Source organism: Podarcis cretensis (assembly GCF_951804945.1).
Source record: "Podarcis cretensis genome assembly, chromosome: 13".
NCBI lineage: Eukaryota > Metazoa > Chordata > Lepidosauria > Squamata > Lacertidae > Podarcis > Podarcis cretensis.
In genome coordinates, this window is record NC_137182.1 from 31,633,376 (window position 1) to 31,652,808 (window position 19,433).

General features: G+C 39.7%; 2 protein-coding genes across 2 annotated transcripts; one reads left to right on the forward strand and one right to left on the reverse strand.

The window, feature by feature from the left end:
• Positions 1–2,371: 2,371 nt before the first annotated feature.
• LOC307200149 (olfactory receptor 6F1-like) lies at positions 2,372–5,299 on the reverse strand. Its single transcript, XM_079948555.1, has one exon. It carries the CDS (start codon positions 4,780–4,782, stop codon positions 3,817–3,819), a length of 966 nt encoding a protein of 321 aa, XP_079804681.1. The 5' UTR covers positions 4,783–5,299; the 3' UTR covers positions 2,372–3,816.
• A 7,526-nt stretch (positions 5,300–12,825) lies between these two features.
• LOC307200190 (olfactory receptor 6F1-like) lies at positions 12,826–14,671 on the forward strand (the record flags this gene model as incomplete). Its single annotated transcript, XM_079948608.1, has 1 exon — positions 12,826–14,671. One exon carries the CDS (start codon positions 12,826–12,828, stop codon positions 13,759–13,761), a length of 936 nt encoding a protein of 311 aa, XP_079804734.1. The 3' UTR covers positions 13,762–14,671.
• Positions 14,672–19,433: the final 4,762 nt, after the last annotated feature.

The following is a 19,433-nucleotide window of genomic DNA, read 5'->3' on the forward strand; positions in this document are numbered from 1 at the left end:
ACTTATTCCATAATAAATTTCTTGGTATTGGGTGAGGTGCCACAAGACTGTCATATTTGCATTTTTCACAATGGTGAACAGTCTACTTTGACACATAATTTTGTGATTAAACATTTCTGCATTATTGTTTAAAATACTTCTTCCTCCCATAATTAGGATTACCTGATGGAATTTTTTATGCAGCAAAATAGAACAACAATGAATCTATTAATTCTCCATGGATTTGGGGACCTCCAGGAACTTCAGTTTTTTGTTTTTCCACTGTTTTTAGGAATTTATGGAATAACAATGGTCGGGAATTTTCTTATTTTAATATCTGTATCAGTTGATAAGAAACTTCACACTCCCATGTATTTCTTTATTGGCAATTTATCATTCTTGGAACTCTGGTATACCTCAAACATTACCCCCAAAATGTTGGTGGATTTACTGAGAAAGGACAAGACCATTTCATTGACAGGCTGCATCATACAGCTATACATTTTCTGTGCCCTGGGAACTGTTGAATGCTTTCTCCTGTTGCTCATGTCATATGATCGTTATCTTGCCATCTGTAATCCACTGCACTATGCCAAATCAATGAATTGGAATTGTTGCCTTAAATTAACTGCTGGAACATGGTTATGGGGCTTCCTGTTAGCTGCTGGGCTGAACATCATTGTATCCACGTCTTTAACACTTTGTGGCCCCAATCAGGTTGATCATTTCTTTTGTGACTTGACACCCTTGTTAAAGTTGTCCTGTTCTGATATCCACCTAGCAGAAGTGGCCATCTTTGTAGCATGCTTTGCTGTGTCATTAGTTCCTTTTCTTCTAACCATCACATCATACGTCTCTATCATACTGACCATTTTCAAAATTCCATCATCATCTGGAAAGAAGAAAGCCTTTTCCACTTGTAGCTCTCATCTAATTGTAGTAAGCTCCTTCTATGGGACTCTGGGCATCACATATGCAGTCTCTATAGGGACACAGTCAGTAGAATTAAACAAAATACTTTCCTTGTTATATACTGTTCTGACTCCTATGTTTAATCCCATTGTATACAGTCTGAGGAATAAGGAGGTTAAAGAAACACTAAGAATGTTGTTGAGTAAAGCTTTGGCTTTCATAAACTGGTCAAATGCTATGCAGCAATATTGATAATATTTCCCCCAAAAAATGTTGAGGTTGGATTTGTTATAAGTAAACTGCAGCAAAAGGCAGTAATATAGGGCTTGAAACACTGTATGCCAGCACCACAGGACACATTATACTACAGATGTAGTAAAATCTTCCAATTCCTTCTAGTCTACCTAAATACTTTAGCCTTTCTTAAACATTCTTGAGACACACTTTCTGAGAAGGGAACTTGCAAATCTGCTTTGAAAATCCCATTATCTGCAATCTTGTGACCCAAGTCTGGAAGCTCCCTGATAAATTCTCATAGTCCTATTGAAATTCTGCGCTCGTATTTTCATTATTTCAAATTATAATGCACTCATCATGATAAATATTTCTAGGTCAATTTACAAGGTGTTGGCGCAACACTAGCTTTTCAACAGTGGTGCTGCTGCTGCTGCTGCTGGCCAGCAGGGTGTAGAGTGAGGTGACAAGGTCTGCAGGGTATGGTTGAAGTGATGTGAGCACAGGGTTGGCCCCACCTGTGTACCTGCACCATGCTAACCTCTTTGCACCCCTTTTGCTCCTGGTAAGTGGCAGCAACAACACTGCTAGAAAGCTAGCATTACAGCTCCACCCTTCTGACTCTTCCTTTCTTTCTCACACGATGTATCTAAAATAGCAAGTTTGAATTTTTATGTATAAACTTTGTAATTTATTTTGACATACCAAGAGAAATGAATAACAAGCTTATCTTCCCAATGGATGCCTTTGGGATATGGTATACATTGCAGAGCTCTTGATTTACTGGTTTTTGTTTTAAGTAATTACCACCTTTTGTTTCTTTGACGTATACACTATTGTTTTGACAGCAATAAGATTCTATTTCTTTTTATGTGTTTTAAAATTTAATAAAGCTCCCCTCCTCTCTTCTCCCCCAACCTTATACTGTACACAACATAAATGTCTCACATCAAATGTAACTGATTTGTAGAAAAGACTCTATGACCTGAAAATAGAGACAATACAGTACTTTTGTAACCCAGGAAAATCTTTAATAAAGCTTAAATAAATAAATACAAAGAATAAAGATTAATTTGAGACACAGGAGCCTTTGCATTTAACTCAAAGCATCTGTAGGCAGGATAATGTATTGAAAGCCACAGAGACGTCAGTGACACGCTCCTTCCATTGGCATGAATAAGCTTCTTCCTTTCCATAACTGTAATTATCATAGGTTTGCAGCCATCATGAGAAGATAAAAGCTGTTTCCATGCATTTGTCTGAACACACAAAGGGTTAAAATAGAGATGGGGCAGGGGTGCACATACAAGGTCTGTAAAGTATAATTAATTAATTGACACTGGAATAAGAATGGCTCTATGTATTGCTGAAAGGTTTAACATTGGAAAATTCCATTGGAGTATAGCCAGCAAGAAGAGCTCTCTAAGCTGCCTAAATGGGTTGATAATTCGCTATTGTTATTGTTCTCTGGTAGCTCTGTTGTGGTGGTTTTAACCTTAGATCATATGAGAGGTATTGAGTTGTAAATTGGAAGGGTGGTGGCTGAATCTTTGATCTCAGGTTCTGTGGAAGTAAGGGTGTATAAATAACCCCTCCAGTGTGTGAATACAGCTCCAGGAAAAATGGAGACTGTAAGGAGAGACAGACCTCTGATTTTAGATCTGTTTGAAGTATTTCATATTTTATTTCTAAGATGCTGAGCCTATGCTGGACTTGCACAATATATTCTATGGAAATATTTGGATGCATCTTTGATGTTTTTGTTGTTTTGAAGCAAGTTCTGCAAGTAAAGCTTTAATTAAACTCATGAACCTTGACAATGTTTTATTTTCAAAAGGAGTGAGTTTTTATGCACCCTGTCACTTCAAACTGTTCAATATTAATATTTGAAATAAAGCCACCACCCAGAGTACCCTGACTGCTCTTTGGCCCATCAATACTTTATATTGATCTGATATATGCTCAGCTTGTTAATTCCCCCAGGTTTGAAAGCTCTTCACACTGTTCTGCAGCTGTCCCATATGTTGCTTGCAAGAATCTGAAATTGCCAGATGCACAGAATATTCAAATAAAGAATTACCCCACTGGAGGGATCATGAACAGTTTTCTTTGACTTTTCCATGGATCTGTAAGCAGGGGCAGTCTCCTTCCATCTGCTCCATTTCTTTCCATGCCTCTCCCCACCAATGGTAAGTTTTTTGTACTTTCAGTTTCCAACTGCTTAAGAGCAGACATGGTTCCATGCTGTCTGAGACCCAATATTTCCTGAGATGTGGAACAATATTCACTTAGGAATATCCTCATCCAGAGATCCATAATGAATGCACGAGAAAGCACAAAAATCCATGGAATGGACAAAAAGATGCACAATTTCAGGGCTGGGATGTGGGCTGTGTCCACTCTCCACATATTGGCTATCAATGGGAATGACTAAACTCTGAATACAGCTGATAACACATTCACATCACACTGAAAGTATATGACGCTTCAATATTTATACCTTATTCAAAGATTGTGTGTGTGTGTGTGTGTGTGTGTAGGTGGTACATATGCACATAAGTATGTTTCAGAAGAATCTGTACATTTTTAAATAAAAAAACACCAATATTAGATATGGAAACAATAATTTTTAAATACAAATTTACAGTGATCTGTGCTTCTCCACATTCACATGGTATGCCAACATTCTCTTCACTCAAGTGGCAATATAGGTTTTCTAGTCAAAAGCTTCCTCAATGCATTTTGGACATCCTTGTTCCTCAGACTGTATATAATAGGATTAACCATTGGTGTCCCCACTGTATAGAGCATAGAAAAGACTTTGCTTAAGTTGGGATACCAAGTTGTTGTAGGTACACCATACACCACCATCAGTGTCCCATAGAACACTGTAACCACAATGAGATGTGAGGAGCAGGTGGAAAAGGCTTTCTGTTTGCTTTTGGCAGATGGGATCTTGAGGATGGTGGAGACGATTTTATAGTATGATATAATAGTGAGAAGGAAAGGAGAGAAGGTTACAAAGATGGAGATAAGAAAAGAGGGGAACCTCACTTTTTGTGTGTCTCCACAGGCAAGTTTGATGACAGGGGCCAAATCACAGAAAAAATGATTGATCTCATTAGAAGCACAGAAAGGCAACATGGAAACCATTATTATGGTGAGCACTGGGGTCAGAAACCCACCAATCCATGACCCTATTGCTAGCTGAATGCACACTCTGAAGCTCATTAGGTTTCCATAATGCAGTGGTTGGCATATGGCTACATAGCGATCATAGGACATTGCTGCTAGAAGAAAACACTCAGTAACTGCCAAAGAGCCAAAGGTGTAAAACTGGAGGAGACAAGCTGAGAAGGAAATGGCCTCATGGGCAGTCAGTAATGTTTTCAGCATCTTTGGAACCACACTGGTGGTGTACCATATTTCTAAGAAAGAGAGGTTTCCTAGGAAGAAGTACATAGCTGTATGAAGGCTGTGGTCAGTCAACACAACTGCCATGATAATTATATTCCCTGTTAATATTACTATATAGACTGCAAGGAATACCACAAACATAGGGATCCTTAGCTCATGAAGGTTTCCTAGTCCCAGCAGAATGAATTCTGTGATCAGTGTATGATTAGGGCTTCCATTTCCATCTGGAAAGAGAAACATACGGGGTATGGAGGAAAGGAAGACCAACAGAACAAGAAATTAGTTCAGCACAATTTGAATATTTTGATTTGCTATAAATCATTTAGTGTCTTAGCAAATCCCTTAGATTGTACGATCACATGCAGCCATGGGAAAACTCCTTGCTAGGTGCCAAACTACATCAGCCATGCACATAAATACACACATAGGAAACTCCCAACTTCCACCCCATACTGGGCTACCTCCAAATGCAATGCTTTAATTATCTCTTATGAGTGTATGACACTCATTCATCTTCATGGTGACCAGAGCTGAAGGAACATCGATGGTGTGAGGCAAGTGTCTAGGGCTGTCACCTCTGAACTATGTATTGAATTCCCAATCACTAATGATGCTTTTTGGCATAATATAAGCAGCCTTCTAGGTGTGTCAGAAAGGAGAATCAGGGGAATCAGACTAGATGAGCTTCAGCAGGAATTTTTTCAAGGTCTGTCATTTGGTTCACACAGAGTTTTAGCAAATTAAATTCTACAGAGTGGACTCACTGATATACAGTGGTACCTCAGGTTAAGTACTTAATTCGTTCTGGAGGTCCGTTCTTAACCTGAAACTGTTCTTAACCTGAAGCAACACTTTAGCTAATGGAGCCTCTTGCTGCTGCCGGGCCGCCGGAGCACGATTTCTGTTCTCATCCTGAAGCAAAGTTCTTAACCTGAACACTATTTCTGGGTTAGCGGAGTCTGTAACTTGATGTGTACGTAACCTGAAACATATGTAACCCGAGGTACCACTGTAGATCTAAATTTGTCATGTCTATTAATTTAAAGGAGTGTAGTTGAAGTATGACCAGCACTGGCTACAATCTAAAGTCTCATGTGATTCCATCTTCCTCAAAACAATCTGAAAGAAATAAGTAGATTTATGCTATTTTCTACATACAGTCTCAACTGTTCTGCCTGTTCAGCTTCATTTTGTTCTACTGCTCTAGAGAAGAGGAAGCCAATGTGGTGTCAACCCTATGTTAGACTGGCCATACTGGCAAGGGCCAATGGAAGTTGTTGTCCAGCATCTGGAGGCCACTAATTGGCTACCCCTCATCTCTTTTCCCACATTTTTTACAAGAAAGATAGGAATAAATTGTCAAAATAATTTGCGAAACATTATAATACAGTGGTACCTCGGGTTACATATGCTTCAGGTTACATACACTTCAGGTTACAGACTCCGCTAACCCAGAAATAGTACCTCGGGTTAAGAACTTTGCTTCAGGATGAGAACAGAAAGTGTGCTCCGGCGGTGCGGCAGCAGCAGGAGGGCCCATTAGCTAAAGTGGTGCTTCAGGTTAAGAACAGTTTCAGGTTAAGAACACACCTCCAGAACGAATTAAGTACATAACCAGAGGTACCACTGTACCATGCTCCCTCATTCAAAGAGGAACTGGACCCTGTGATGGAAATATGGGGAACCCGTAGTTCTGCATAGATTTCTGGACTCCAACTCACATTAACCCAGCCAACATGGCCAGAGATCAGGGATGATCAGAGTTGCAGTCCAGCAAAATCTGGATGGCTAAATTGTCATTAATTCTACTCAATGTTGATCTAGAATATATTCCAATGTATAGTTAGCAGTATAAAAACTTAAACACGTTGCAGGATTCCACCAAAAATAGACCAGATTAATTAATTAATTAATATATATTTCATCCAGCAGAGCTTTACTGCTACTGAAGGTAAATGAGCATAATGTTCACAAATCCAATACATTCAGAATTGGCACTGCCCATAAGAAATCCAATTGCAGCAGACTTAACTTAAACTTACAATAACTTAGAAGTGTAAACTTTAATACTAAGCATACTATGTACAGAACACCACACCAGAATGAAAAGCGATAGAAAGAGAAAGTGAAACCCAAGCTTCTTCTGGCCTATTTTTATAGTCAGCATGAGATAACAGAATCAGTTTAAGCCAGCTGTACTCAGCTTCTCTAAAGGAATAACCCAAACATCTTGAACCTTCTGCTTGTTTCTTTCACACAGAGAAGCTTCCAGAAACCTTCAGATCTCTCTACATATCAGATCAATACTTTGAGTAAATCCATTGAAGGAATGGGGACATAAGTTAGATTTCAGTAGGTCTACTTTAAGCTTAGGTCTGGATGCAATTCAGAGTTACTGTTTAAATGTGCTTTCAAGGAAGGAAGGAAGAATAAATTTTGTTTTACCTTTCAAAATATTGCCTCCAAAATGCATCTTGAATCTCCGTCTTGACAATTATCACAGAGTATTTTATTTCTCTCTCTTCCTGATACTTAGAATATAGTCTTTAGAATATAACTGAAAACCTGTTTTGATGTAAGATGTGGGAAAAGTAGTTTGCTCAGTATTTTATGTGGAGGAAATGGGAGGAGTGATGTGACATCCTGGCAAACCAATAAATGAGGTGCATGCATCACAAATTAAAAGCAAATTATATTTGGCAGTGCTGTATTGACTTGATTGCAGCAACAGTAAGGGACTACTTTGAATCACCAGTATATATACACTTGGGAATATTTAATTATGAGTCAGCTCAAAGCCTAAGTTACTGAAAAACAAGGGAGGATATAATCAATATTTGATATTGCAGAAACCCAGCCAAATGGGTGGGGTATAAAAAATTATTATTATTATTATTATTATTATTATTATTATTATTATTATTATTATCATCATTATTATCATTATTATCATTATTATTATTCAGGATATTTTGCCCACTTCTTGGGTTGGATCAGTAAAAAAATAAGTTAATTACTTAAACTTAAGTAATTAAGTAAACATCCAACCATCTGTAGCCACTTGGGAAGAAAAAAATGGCCCTTTGAGCTTTCCCCCTCTGTAATAAATTCTGTGTAAACATGTGGTGAAATACATTAAAAATAATACAGATACAACATGGTGAATGCCACAATGGTTTTAAACCCCTAATTATGAAATTTTAATGTATTCAATTTGTCAAAAAGATTGGTGCTTATTTTAACTTTTTATGTGGTTTGTTTCTATGGAGCAGATCCTCAGTGCAGACTGGCATGGTTTAATATTCAAATTGCCCTATAACCCTAGTACCTTTTCTATCTTGTCCAGGACATAAGAGAACAACTGGCATCCTCTACCTACTTAACACTTAACCAGATTGCCCTGGCAAATATGAAGGTTATCAACTCCCTTAAGGAGGAACTCAACTTCAAACAATGAAGCTAATTTTGGGGTAAATTTCTGATTTGGGAGCCATAAATAAGAACATAAGAAAAGCCCGTTCTCAGAACTACAGAGATAAGAACTTCTCTCTCCCTCCCCCCCAACAGTAGTGTCTTTCCCTTTTCAGCTCAATCTTATCTCAGGAAAGCATGACAGAGTAAGGTGTATGGAACAATTTTGCACCTTCATTTATTATACAGGAATAAGTGAGGCCCCAAAAATATATTTAAATTATAGTTTCTTACAATGGCAAATTAGCAACACACATTTGCTCCAACTCTTTCCTCAGCACTCTCAGTTTTTGTAGATTTATAATGCTAGATACATCCACTCCTTCTGCATATCTCTAAGAGAATTAAGATTTCTTTAGAATAGAATATTTGAATGTAACAATGACTGGGCTCTGCCTACATACAATTAATTTGTAACTGGCTAGACAGGTTGTGCATTTAGTTCTGTTTTTCTTTTCCTTGTAATAAATCAAAATTGCTGCTTGTGTGGAAGTATATGAATGTGCAGAACTCCATACTTCGGATTCCCATCTTCAGGTATCCCTACTGAATGAATGGTAATCAAGGTGACAGGAAGACCCAGTCAGCTGCCCATTCTGCCTCAGAACTGGCCAGTGGGGTGTATCCTCACCCTGCTCAGGCTTAGGGAGACAGCATATCTGCTGCTTCTGCATCAATCATACACTTGTGGGTGAGGTGTGGTGGGTCGTCCTTTTAAGGGTTGGGGGGGATGCCTCCGTCCTGCTTCTTTTCCCACCAGCACCACCCTCCCCCCCATCTCTCAATGTGGCTTATTCGTCGCTTCAGGGCCATGTAGGATTCTTTGGCAGATCCACCTCTGGGTGGGTTGTTTTTTTCACCTACTGCATATTGAATAGCTGGGTCTGTTAGGATTTTTTATCTCACCAGCTGCTCAGCGAGCAGCACAATGGTTGTTTATATTATGTGAGTGTCTGGGAGTGTGAGACAGGAAGTCTCAGCACAGTCTCAGTACTGTGAAAAAAAGTTACTTTCACTTCTGAGTGAAGTGTTCTCTTCCGTACTGCTGCTCAGAGAGAGCAGACACGCTGATGGGTTCTCTGTATATATGGACTGTGAAATAAAGTAGTTTATAGCTACTGATTGACTTTTTCTTCTGCAATGAGATGCCAGAAGACGAGTGTGCTCCTCTCAGGAGGGAGGGGTCGCTTATTACTGGTCTCTCTGGACTGAGGAAGATTTACAGCCAGAGGGTGACCACTGGAGAGACACCTCGGTGTCTTGGGAAGGTGGCAGCCTTCCCGGGCATTTTTCCAACAGGGTGGTGGGCATTAGATGGTCTGCTGGCCTGTTGATTAAGTTAACCTGCTATTTTATTCATTCGTTTTTGGCAGGAAAGGGAGTTGTTGTATCCTCAGCCTGCTCTGACTTAGGGAGACAGCATGTCTGCTGCTTCAGCATCAATCATACACTTGTGGGTGAGGTGGTGGCGGGTCGTCCTTTTAAGGGCTGGGGGGGGGAGAAGCCTCTGTCCCGCTTCTTTTCCTAGCAGCACCACCCTCCCCCCATCTCTCAGTGTGACTTATTCGTCGCTTCAGGGCCATGTAGGAATCTTTGGCAGATCCACCTCTGGGTGGGTTGGTTTTTTCACCTACTACTTATTGAATAGCTGGGTCATGGGCATTAGATGGTCTGCTGTACTGTAAATTAAGTTAACCTGGTATTTTATTCATTCGTTTTTGGCAGGAAGGGGAGTCGTTGTGTTTCAGCCTGGTCACCCCCTTAAGGCAGGTGCCGCAGAAAGAATGTAGTTGGTCAAGGGAGCCTTGGATTCAAAAAGGTTGAAAACTTATCCCCTAGTGGTTGCAATTTATTCCTGCACCAATAGTGTTTTCCCCCTGCAAGGATTTTTAATAGTGCACCAGAGGATTATATTATATGCAATTCACACAAATTGGATGTTCAAGATGTATTAAAGAAAAAGTCCACCCCAATGGACGCACCTAGTTTTTGGAGGAGGAAAACAAGAAAAAAAATATATTCTGAATCCCAGAAGCCAGAACAGCAAGAGGGATCGCTGTGCAGTGAAAGCAGCGATCCCTCTTGCTGTTCTGGCTTCTGGGATAGCTGCACAGTCTGCATTCGCTCCATAAGACGCACACACTTACTTTTTAGGAGGGAAAAAGTGAGTCTTATAGAGCAAAAAATATGTTATACCTTAAGTGACAGATTGCTTAGAATTGGTCCCAGATGCTCGGTCTGTCCTTCAAATCCCTTGGTGTATTCCTAGACTCTCTATGTTGAAGGGCCTGTGGGAACACAGCACAGCTTAAGTTATCTAAGGGATTTCTTTTTCCTCCATAGGTGTTTAAGACTTGATAGGGGTATATTTTCAAAGCTGAGGTGAAATCTTAAAGGAAACGTGGCTTTTAATAAGATAAATATTTCTTATTCAACTAAATTAATTTGAGTTACAAACAGCTGTGCAGGACAGCATCCTTACCTGAATTTTTAACTGGGTGAGTAGAAAGAATAAGAGAGTCAATTAGTTGTTGAAAATAGTAACAGTGGAAGAATAGTATATATTATAAGTTAATTGATACAAAGAGAGCAGTAAATAGTTGGTAAGTGGCTCTATTTTCCAGTGTGTTTCAGAATATAAACTTTGAGAGAATTCAACTTTTTGTATTCTCCTGAAGCAGTTCCAGCTTCCTGATAAGGCAATGGGCCATGAAAGGGAACAAAGGATGTGGATCTGTACAAGACAGAAAATGGGGCACCTTCTCCATCTGGAAAGTCAAAGTATTTGATTGGAAGTGGTGTGAGCTAGAAGTGATTTGAATGGGAATGTGAATGGCATAAACCCCTCCATTGTAATCTCAAGTAGTGTGTGTGTGTGTGTGAGAGAGAGAGACTACTGCATTAAAAATAAATTAGTGAAATTGAACATATCATTTTGTGATGGATAAGTAAAGAGTACGTTATGAAAGTCAGTTTGTATATACTGCATAAGCGTTCAACTTTATCATATTATGGCAGGAACACATTTTCCCCTCCCTCCAATACTACTTTACAGTAATTTAAACAACGGGAATTTTTTTATTCTATAATATCATTCACATGCTTTCTTTATATTTCATGACCTTTTAAGATTTTGTTTTTAAGTTCCTGTGGCATGGTTGGTGGTTTTATTGTGCACATTTTGGTTCTGTGCTGAGTGTGGTGTTTTGTAGTGATTTGTTTGTGTGTTTGGAGGAGCAGTGATCTCACTTTCATGATACTTTGTGTTTTAAAGCTAATAGGCTTTATTTATTGTTCTATACTAAATTTTATAGTTTTACTTTGTGGACAACATCATATATGTGATGATGTACCTCATAAAGACAATGAAAAATGAAATTATTTCCTTCTTTTTAGAGGCATATGCATAATGTTGAAATCATTGTTGACAGAGGCTTTTAAAAATCAAATTCTAATCTAACTTTATTTAATGTATCAATTGGAAGGAGAAGGCATGCAACCTGAGGTACTCCATGCAGCTCAGGTGGGTTCAGTGGTTTGGCATGACTATGGGCAGGAACAGCTAGTTTGCTGGCTACCACCATTCCTAGATTGGAATAATCTAGGATCAATCCCTGCTGTAGTAACCTCCCAAGTAGAGTATTGTGACTCACTCCATATGGGACTGCCCTTGAAGATAGTCCAGAAGATGCAACTGGTGGAGCAAGCAGCCACTAGTGTCCTAAGCAACATGAGACCCGAACACCTCAAGAGTACCTTCCCCCTGTATCAATCTTCCAGTGACTAAGGTCCAATGGGAAGGCTATCCTTGTTGTCCCACCAATGGTTTAGGCTCACAATATACAGTAGTAACATGGAACAAAACCTTATCTATAGTGATAACCCACTTAGGGAACACACACACTATTGGGCTGTTTGATGATACCGACAGAAAAAGGTAGATAAAGTGAGGTTTAAACAGAAGTCAAAAGCAAGTAATAAATAAATCAGTGAGGGTACTGGGTGAGCCTCCATTAGAAAGTATTTTGTTAGCAGATAGCCACAATGAAGAAGGATCTTTTCACCTTACAAGATAGTGAGAGTCAGTGATATTGTTCTAGAAAAAGAGGTGCTGGAATTCACTATGAATGCCTCCTTCATTCTCTTCAAATGGCGATGATGATCTTAATACTATTATGTATATAGTACATTAACTGATTTACCCCATGAAATAATAATATATTCATATATATATCCGGAACTCAGCTCCCGGATGCTCTTCTGGTACAATCAGCATTTCTTCCCACAGAGGGGCTTAATCATGGAGCTGTACCATGAAGACTATGCAGTATACAATCATTAGTTTAGAGAAATGGGCAGATCTGTCACTACATACATAGCTCACAAGGGAAGAACAGAAAGTGGCCCTCCAGCGTTCTATTTGCAAATAGAGTTGATGTTGCTTCTATCAAATACATGAGTGATTGTAAAGAAAAATACTACTTTTGGAATTTACCATATTTGTTTGCTTGTTTATATTCCTTATTGTGAAGCAATTGCCTTTGGTGATATATTTCTGTGTGACTTTGCATTTCGCTATTATATCACTACCCTGTGTTTCATTTGTTGAGGAACTTGGTTCGGGCAAGTTCCAGCTTTAAAAAAGCCCCAGTCAGAGTATTTGGGGGGAAAGTGCTGACAGATAACAGGTTGATGGGAAAGGTGCAGGGGCAGGTTCATGTTGGATATATATATATCCAATATTGTATCATTTCCTGGTGGATAAAGAATCTGTTAATTTGGCTATTTGTTTGAGCAGTTAAAAGAAGATTGATGGGAAATACAAATGAAGGATCACAAAATGGAACAAAAGTGGTGGAATTCATCCTTCTTGGCTTCCCGGGATCTCAGTATTTACAGATGTCCATCTTCATGCTCTTTCTTATCATGTATGTGATGTCACTGCTGGGAAATGTGGCCATCATCATTCTGGTAATAGCAAATCGTCGTCTCCATACTCCCATGTATTTCTTCCTATGTAATCTCTCCTTCCTAGAAATATGGTACACTACAGCTTCTATCCCTAAGACTCTTGCCATCTTTCTGGGGAGGAGCAGAAGCATCTCTTTCACTGGCTGCATCCTTCAGATGTACTTTGTGTTTTCCTTTGGATGCACAGAATACTTCCTGCTGTCTGTCATGGCTTATGATCGATATTTGGCCATATGTGATCCCCTGCACTATAGCACCATCATGGACAACCAGCTCTCCAGGAAGCTGACAGCTGGCTCCTGGCTATGTGGTTTCCTCATTATTTTTATACCGGCCTTTCTAATCACAAGATTGTCTTTCTGTGGGCCCAGTGTGATCAATCACTTTTACTGCAACATTGATTCCTGGATAGTTCTTTCCTGTAGCAATACCTATGACATTGAGATGGCAGCTTTTGTAATATCCATCATTGTCATATTGGGCTCCTGTCTGATCACCTTTCTTTCCTACATATGCATTATCACCACTATCCTACGCATCCCTTCTGTGCAAGGTCAACAAAAAGCCTTCTCCACATGCTCGTCCCATCTTGCTGTAGTGCTCATTTGGTATGGCTCCACCATCTTTCTTTTTGTCAAACCTTCTAAACGGACATCCCTAGAAATGACCAAAATTGTCAACATCTTGAACACAATTGTTACTCCATTGCTGAATCCATTCATCTACACACTACGAAATAAAGAAGTGAAGGATGCAATCAGAAGTTCATTGCATTAGGCTTATGGTATGGTCCCAATTGCATTAATGGGGGCATCCCCCACAACAGTTGGTGATCGTCAATGAACAAAAAACAAGGATGACAGAGGGTAAATCATCCTTGCAAAGTGCCTACAGGAATAGGGGAAATGGGCTTCACTCACAGTTCATCTTGGTACCTGGCTTTTGAATGGAATATGGGAGGCAGGGATTCGCCGAGTGCAAAAGCACTTCACCTGGCGAAACCCCACCTATGACGCCATTACGAAGCAGAGGTTCTCTATTTAATTGGATCTTTAATTGGCTTTAAAGTACAGGCGCGTGATGCAAAAGGGTTGCAAAAACATACTGCCAAATATAGCAGCTACATGGATCAAAGGTTTGAATTGAGATAAGATTTTCTTCGGCATGAGAGTCAAATGGGGAGAAGGAAGCCATAGTTTGTTTATTCTAAGTTTCTTTTATATATTCACGATTCGGCAACCTGGAATAGAAGATAAAAATATATTTACAAGTGAGGAAGGGACAATGGAGTAATGTTGATATTAACAAGCAAAAATAGAAACTGTGTGTGATTTGAAATGAAGAAAGGAGGGGAGGGGTAGCTCAAGTATGACTATTGGAAACACAGAGTAATCCTCCTCACCTCTGCTTAAAAACAACAGACAAGGAAAAAGAGACTGAGATTTATGTGTGCTACTGATGGAATGTAATCTAAGATAAAGTTTAATTGGGCCATAAACCTCTTGTGGAAGGAAAAGAATTTGGAGGCTGTGAAAAGAATGCTGCAGAGATTCTGGGAGTTGGAAAGGAGTATTAAATCTTCAGCATGTTCAAAAATTGCCCACATTTTCCTAGGCTGAGGGGGGAAATGGTGATATGTTTTACTATTGAGACACAATGTGTTTTAGCAGACTCAGGGCCGTCTTTACTCAGGGTTGCATGTGGGGCACCTGGGCACCAAATTCTGGGGTGCGCCAAATGTATACCTACTGTATATGGTCCCTCTCGATCAATGACAGTGAAAAACAATGGAGTGAAAATCCCCATCCCCCCTCCGTCGCTCTATTACTCTGCAGCACCAAATACTTCCAAAGAGTCAAGAAACAAAAGCAGTTATTTCTGCTGCATCGTTGTTACAGGCGAACTATCCCCCCCCAACTTTGAGTTCACCTCCCCCCAAAAAGGTCAACAACTTTGGCTCCCCCCGCCCCAAAAAAGCTCAATAAAAGTTAATTTGGGGATGGCTAAACTAAATTTGGGGGCGCTGGGCAGATTTTTGCACCCTGGCGGTGCATATGCTAAAGATGGCCCTGAGCAGACTGTTCTCTGTTCTGAGACATCGAAGCAAGGGATGGAGAGATAAGACCTCTGAGAAACTTCAAGATTCAGTTCTGCCCCAAGCCCTGATGGGAGAAAACAACAGCTGGGAAGTGAAAGAGACAACTGGGAAGTGAAAGAGACAACACACTATATGGACAGAAGGAATCTCCGTGGATATAACAGTTTTCACATGCAGGGCAGAATAAAGATAATAGTTTGAGTTCCTCACTTGAAGCTTTATAAATGTATATATTGTAACATCACAAATGGAAACCATTAATTATGTAGCTGTTGACTAAAGGATTATTATTGTAACTGAAATGTAACTGACATTAATTTAGATTATGAAACACATTGATATAAGATCGGAAACGCACCCAAACTATCATGTGGGGAGCCACTTTAACTGGAGATTGATTGGGGCTTTGATAATTGTATAATTGGCAAATTAATTGTTATTGTTATAATTTGGCGATTATTGTGGGTGTATTGGAAAACTAATAAAAATATTTTTTTTTTAAAAAAGAAGTTCATTGCATTGAGGTTCAAGAGAAACATTTATTATATGATAATAAAGGGTATTGAAATAATGCCACAAATAAACTCATGGTGAAGAACCTCTGGAGAGAGGGGCATATGAGGCCTTCAGTAGCTTGAATCTGGTTGTATGGAAAGGATATTTCCCCCTCCTAGACCTAGTTTCCACAATGGTCCTAGGGTTAGTTGTCATATGTCCAGGAAATCCCAGACATGTCCTTTTGGGCGCCTACATGCCCATCTGGGTGAATTTTTTTACAATTTTAAGCAAATGTCCGGGTTGGGGGAGGGTAAAAAAAAAATGTGTGTGCACGATCGGCTCTGGCTCTGTTTCGAACTCTGTTTTGGGTGCCTCAGGCTCTATTTTGGGCTCTGGCACGTGTGGCTCTGGATCTGTATTCGATTCCGGCATGAGCGGGCGAGCTAGAATAGGCTCAAGTACAGTACAGGTGTTGACGACTTGTTGATTAAGCACTGGAGCAGCCATTGAGTACTTTAGAGACAGAAACATAAGGGAATGGGAAGCTGAGTATGTTGAGTTGTATGTGATGGATTGGACCACCTAATACAGCATTAGTTACTATGGCTAGGATTTGAAACTGAGGCTCCCTGACTTCATTTTGACTAGAGGTACTGGAGGGCAAAACAAGATTTTTTCCCCTACAAAGAACATATTTTGTACTCTACTTTTTCTTAATCTGTGAGTAGAATAAGAATGCAAGAAGCATTATCAGAACGTTGACTGTGTGATGGAGAGAAGAGCATTGTGTAGAGAGGGATCGTATACTATTTCTGGTGGATGATTGGTTTGTTGGTTTCCCTTGCCTTGGGTAATTCCAAACTCTACTCTCCCTTGCTGTGCTGTACAACAGCAGTTTTAGTTACAGATAGGTAGCCGTGTTGGTCTGCCATAGTCAAAACAAAATAAAAAAAAAATCCTTCCAGTAGCACCTTAAAGACCAACTAAGTTAGTTCTTGGTATGAGCTTTCGTGTGCATGCACACTTCTTCAGTGTTTTTGTTTTGACAACAGCAGTTTTGTCATCATCTCCCACGGCACAAGATGCTCCTTGCTTTCAGAAGTTGATGAAGCAGTAACTAAGCTTCCAAATTTTACTGTTGTTTGATATTAGAATAGTGGAATTCAACAAAGCTTACTCCCAACTAAGTATTGTGCATAGATTGTAGTCATGACACATGGCTGATCAGGGATATAGATCCAGGTCTCCTCCAACAATTTCCAAGATGCTAACTACACCACACTACATTTTGGAGTCCCAATTGGCTACAGGGTTTGTTATGATGAGCTCCTAACTTCAAAATTCACCACTACACCACTGGTCCCTTATTATCTAACCCAAGGGAATTAAAAAGTGACAGTTCTGAATATGTGACAAACACATTTTCTCCAGCATTTCCACTGGGAATACCTAGCACTTAATGAATAACTACTTTCCTGTTTGATTATTAAGAGGACTATAATTAAAGCTGCTGCTTCTCAAAAATCCTTGTGGATGTTCAGTGATAACTGTCAAAGGATACTATAAATCAAATCAGAATAGATAGAGTCTGGGATCCAGAAGTCTGAGTTTGGATATGCCCAAATTGAAGCCTCTGAGGAAACTAAATTACCATTCAAAGTAGACAATTTTCATCTTGGAGATGCTGCTCATAGGATTGCCAGAAAAATAGTGGTCTCTGTGTAGAATGAAGATTATATTGTATTAAGGATGGTTATTTTAGTAATCTTTCTGCTGGAACTATTTCCTTTCATGGTATGTCAGGCTCACATAGCAAAATGCAGGCTCCAAGGTCCTCATCGTCCACTTCACATCTATCATCAGCCAGGAGATTTCATCATTGGTGGCATTGTTTCCCATGGTGGCTTCTTATCCACTTCAGCAACATTCATGGAGGAACCTCCACCAGTACTGCCTGAAGAACTTGTGTAAGAACTCAGCCTCTCATGATCAATCCCAGAGCAGCAGCTTCAGAACAATGGCTGATGCTGCAAATGTCAACTCAGTTATCTTTGATTTAAATATAACATACTGATCTGAAAACTCACATGAATCAACTGTGAATAAAGGGAGTAACACAAACTCCAATTTATGGGATATATACTAAGAAATATTGAATACAGTGAAAATATACTGATCCCACAATGGAAAGTAAGCTCCATTGTGCTCTTTTAGGTTTAGTTCTTTGTCAGGATGTATAGATTAACAGCCACGTGACCCGGAAGTGTCTCCGGACAGCGCTGGCCCCTGGCCTCTTAAGTGAGATGGGCGCACAACCCCAGAGTCTGTCAAGACTGGCCCGTACGGGTAGGGGTACCTTTACCTTTTATAGATTAACAGTCTAGTAATTTAGCAGTAAACCCAGCTGAACTCAATATGATTAACTTCTGAATAGATATTTAAATGTCCCAAGTGTTGAAGATGCTTCTGAAACAATCTGCAACTCTCATTCTAGGGTGGTGCCCAAGGCTTACCAGCACATCCTGGCATTGACATTTGCAGTCAAGGAGATCAATGGATGCTCCCACATTTTACCCAATATCACCTTGGGCTTCCATATCTATGACAGCTATATTAATGCAAGGAAGACGTATCTTGCCACACTGATACTTTTATCCAAACTGGAGAAATGTGTCCCCAACTATGTATGTGATACTGAAAATAATCTAACAGGGGTTATTGGGGGACTCGACTCTGAAATCTCCTTTTATGTGGCAACCATTTTGGATATCTATAAGATTCCACAGGTAAGACATTTATGGGCAATACCTCTATTAGATTGCAAAGTTGAAAAGAAGAGGCTAGGTCCACAGCACCAATTCAGGGTGTAGGTCTCCCACTCCAGAAAAGATCCTGTTATCCCAAGCATTCCTTGTAGGAGAGGGAGCTTTCTAGTATCCAGCCTTTCATTTCTACTATGCACTTTAATGACAACATTGCTTTGCAGTAAATTTGCATGGGAGGGGAGAATAATTCATTCTCTATCTCAACCCCCTCCCCTTTCCAGGAGACTTAAATCCCAAAGTCCACTGGTGGGATAATGGACTTCTCCCTTACCACCTATATTTGGGTATGCAGCATTTTCTACTTAGCGAAGAAGGCATGTGCATTCAGTGTGTGTGTGTGGGGGGGGAGGTTTCAGGATTCAAATACACAGATAACTGGCAATAAAATCCTTCTCCCTCCTCACCACACCACCCCCCAAAAGTAATGGGTTTGGGGAAGATTAAACACATAATGAAGTTGTGTTAAGTAGCAGAAACAATCAAATTTGCTTGAAAGGAGTAATAGTAGTGAACAGCTGGTTCACAACTGAAATATGGTTTCATAAAAGAAGTGGGAGGTATCATGGAAAAAGGAGGCGGAAATCTCAGTTTTGCTCTGGGCTGGGTTCTGTGCATCATGAATAAGAAATAAGAAGCTCTAGAAAAATAAATTCGGAACTTAACAGTTCTGACAAAGCTAAATAATATCTAATGTACAGGTAGCTAATCCTCTTATTGGGGCGAGATATGCCCCTCCCATCAATTTTATTCAACCAACAAGACCTACCAAAGTCAGCAATGACACACACAAAATCTAAATAAATAAATAAATGACACAGTGCCTGCCCCCACTCATCAGATCAAATGTTTAGCAAGCAGGAATGGGCAATTATCCCAGTTTTCAGCTCATATGAATGTGTCTATTTTGAATAAATGAAAGACAGCATGCGGCCAACAGAATTCATCATATAATGTACATAAATAGTTTGAAATAACTCTGAAAATTATATTTTGTCTCATCCCTTCCTCCATTCCCTCTTTAGCTCATT

What these genes read in the sequence shown, in the direction of transcription:
- LOC307200149 (XM_079948555.1), bottom strand. Translation starts at nt 4,782, where the DNA reads ATGTTTCTCTTTCCAGATGGAAATGGAAGCCCTAATCATACACTGATC.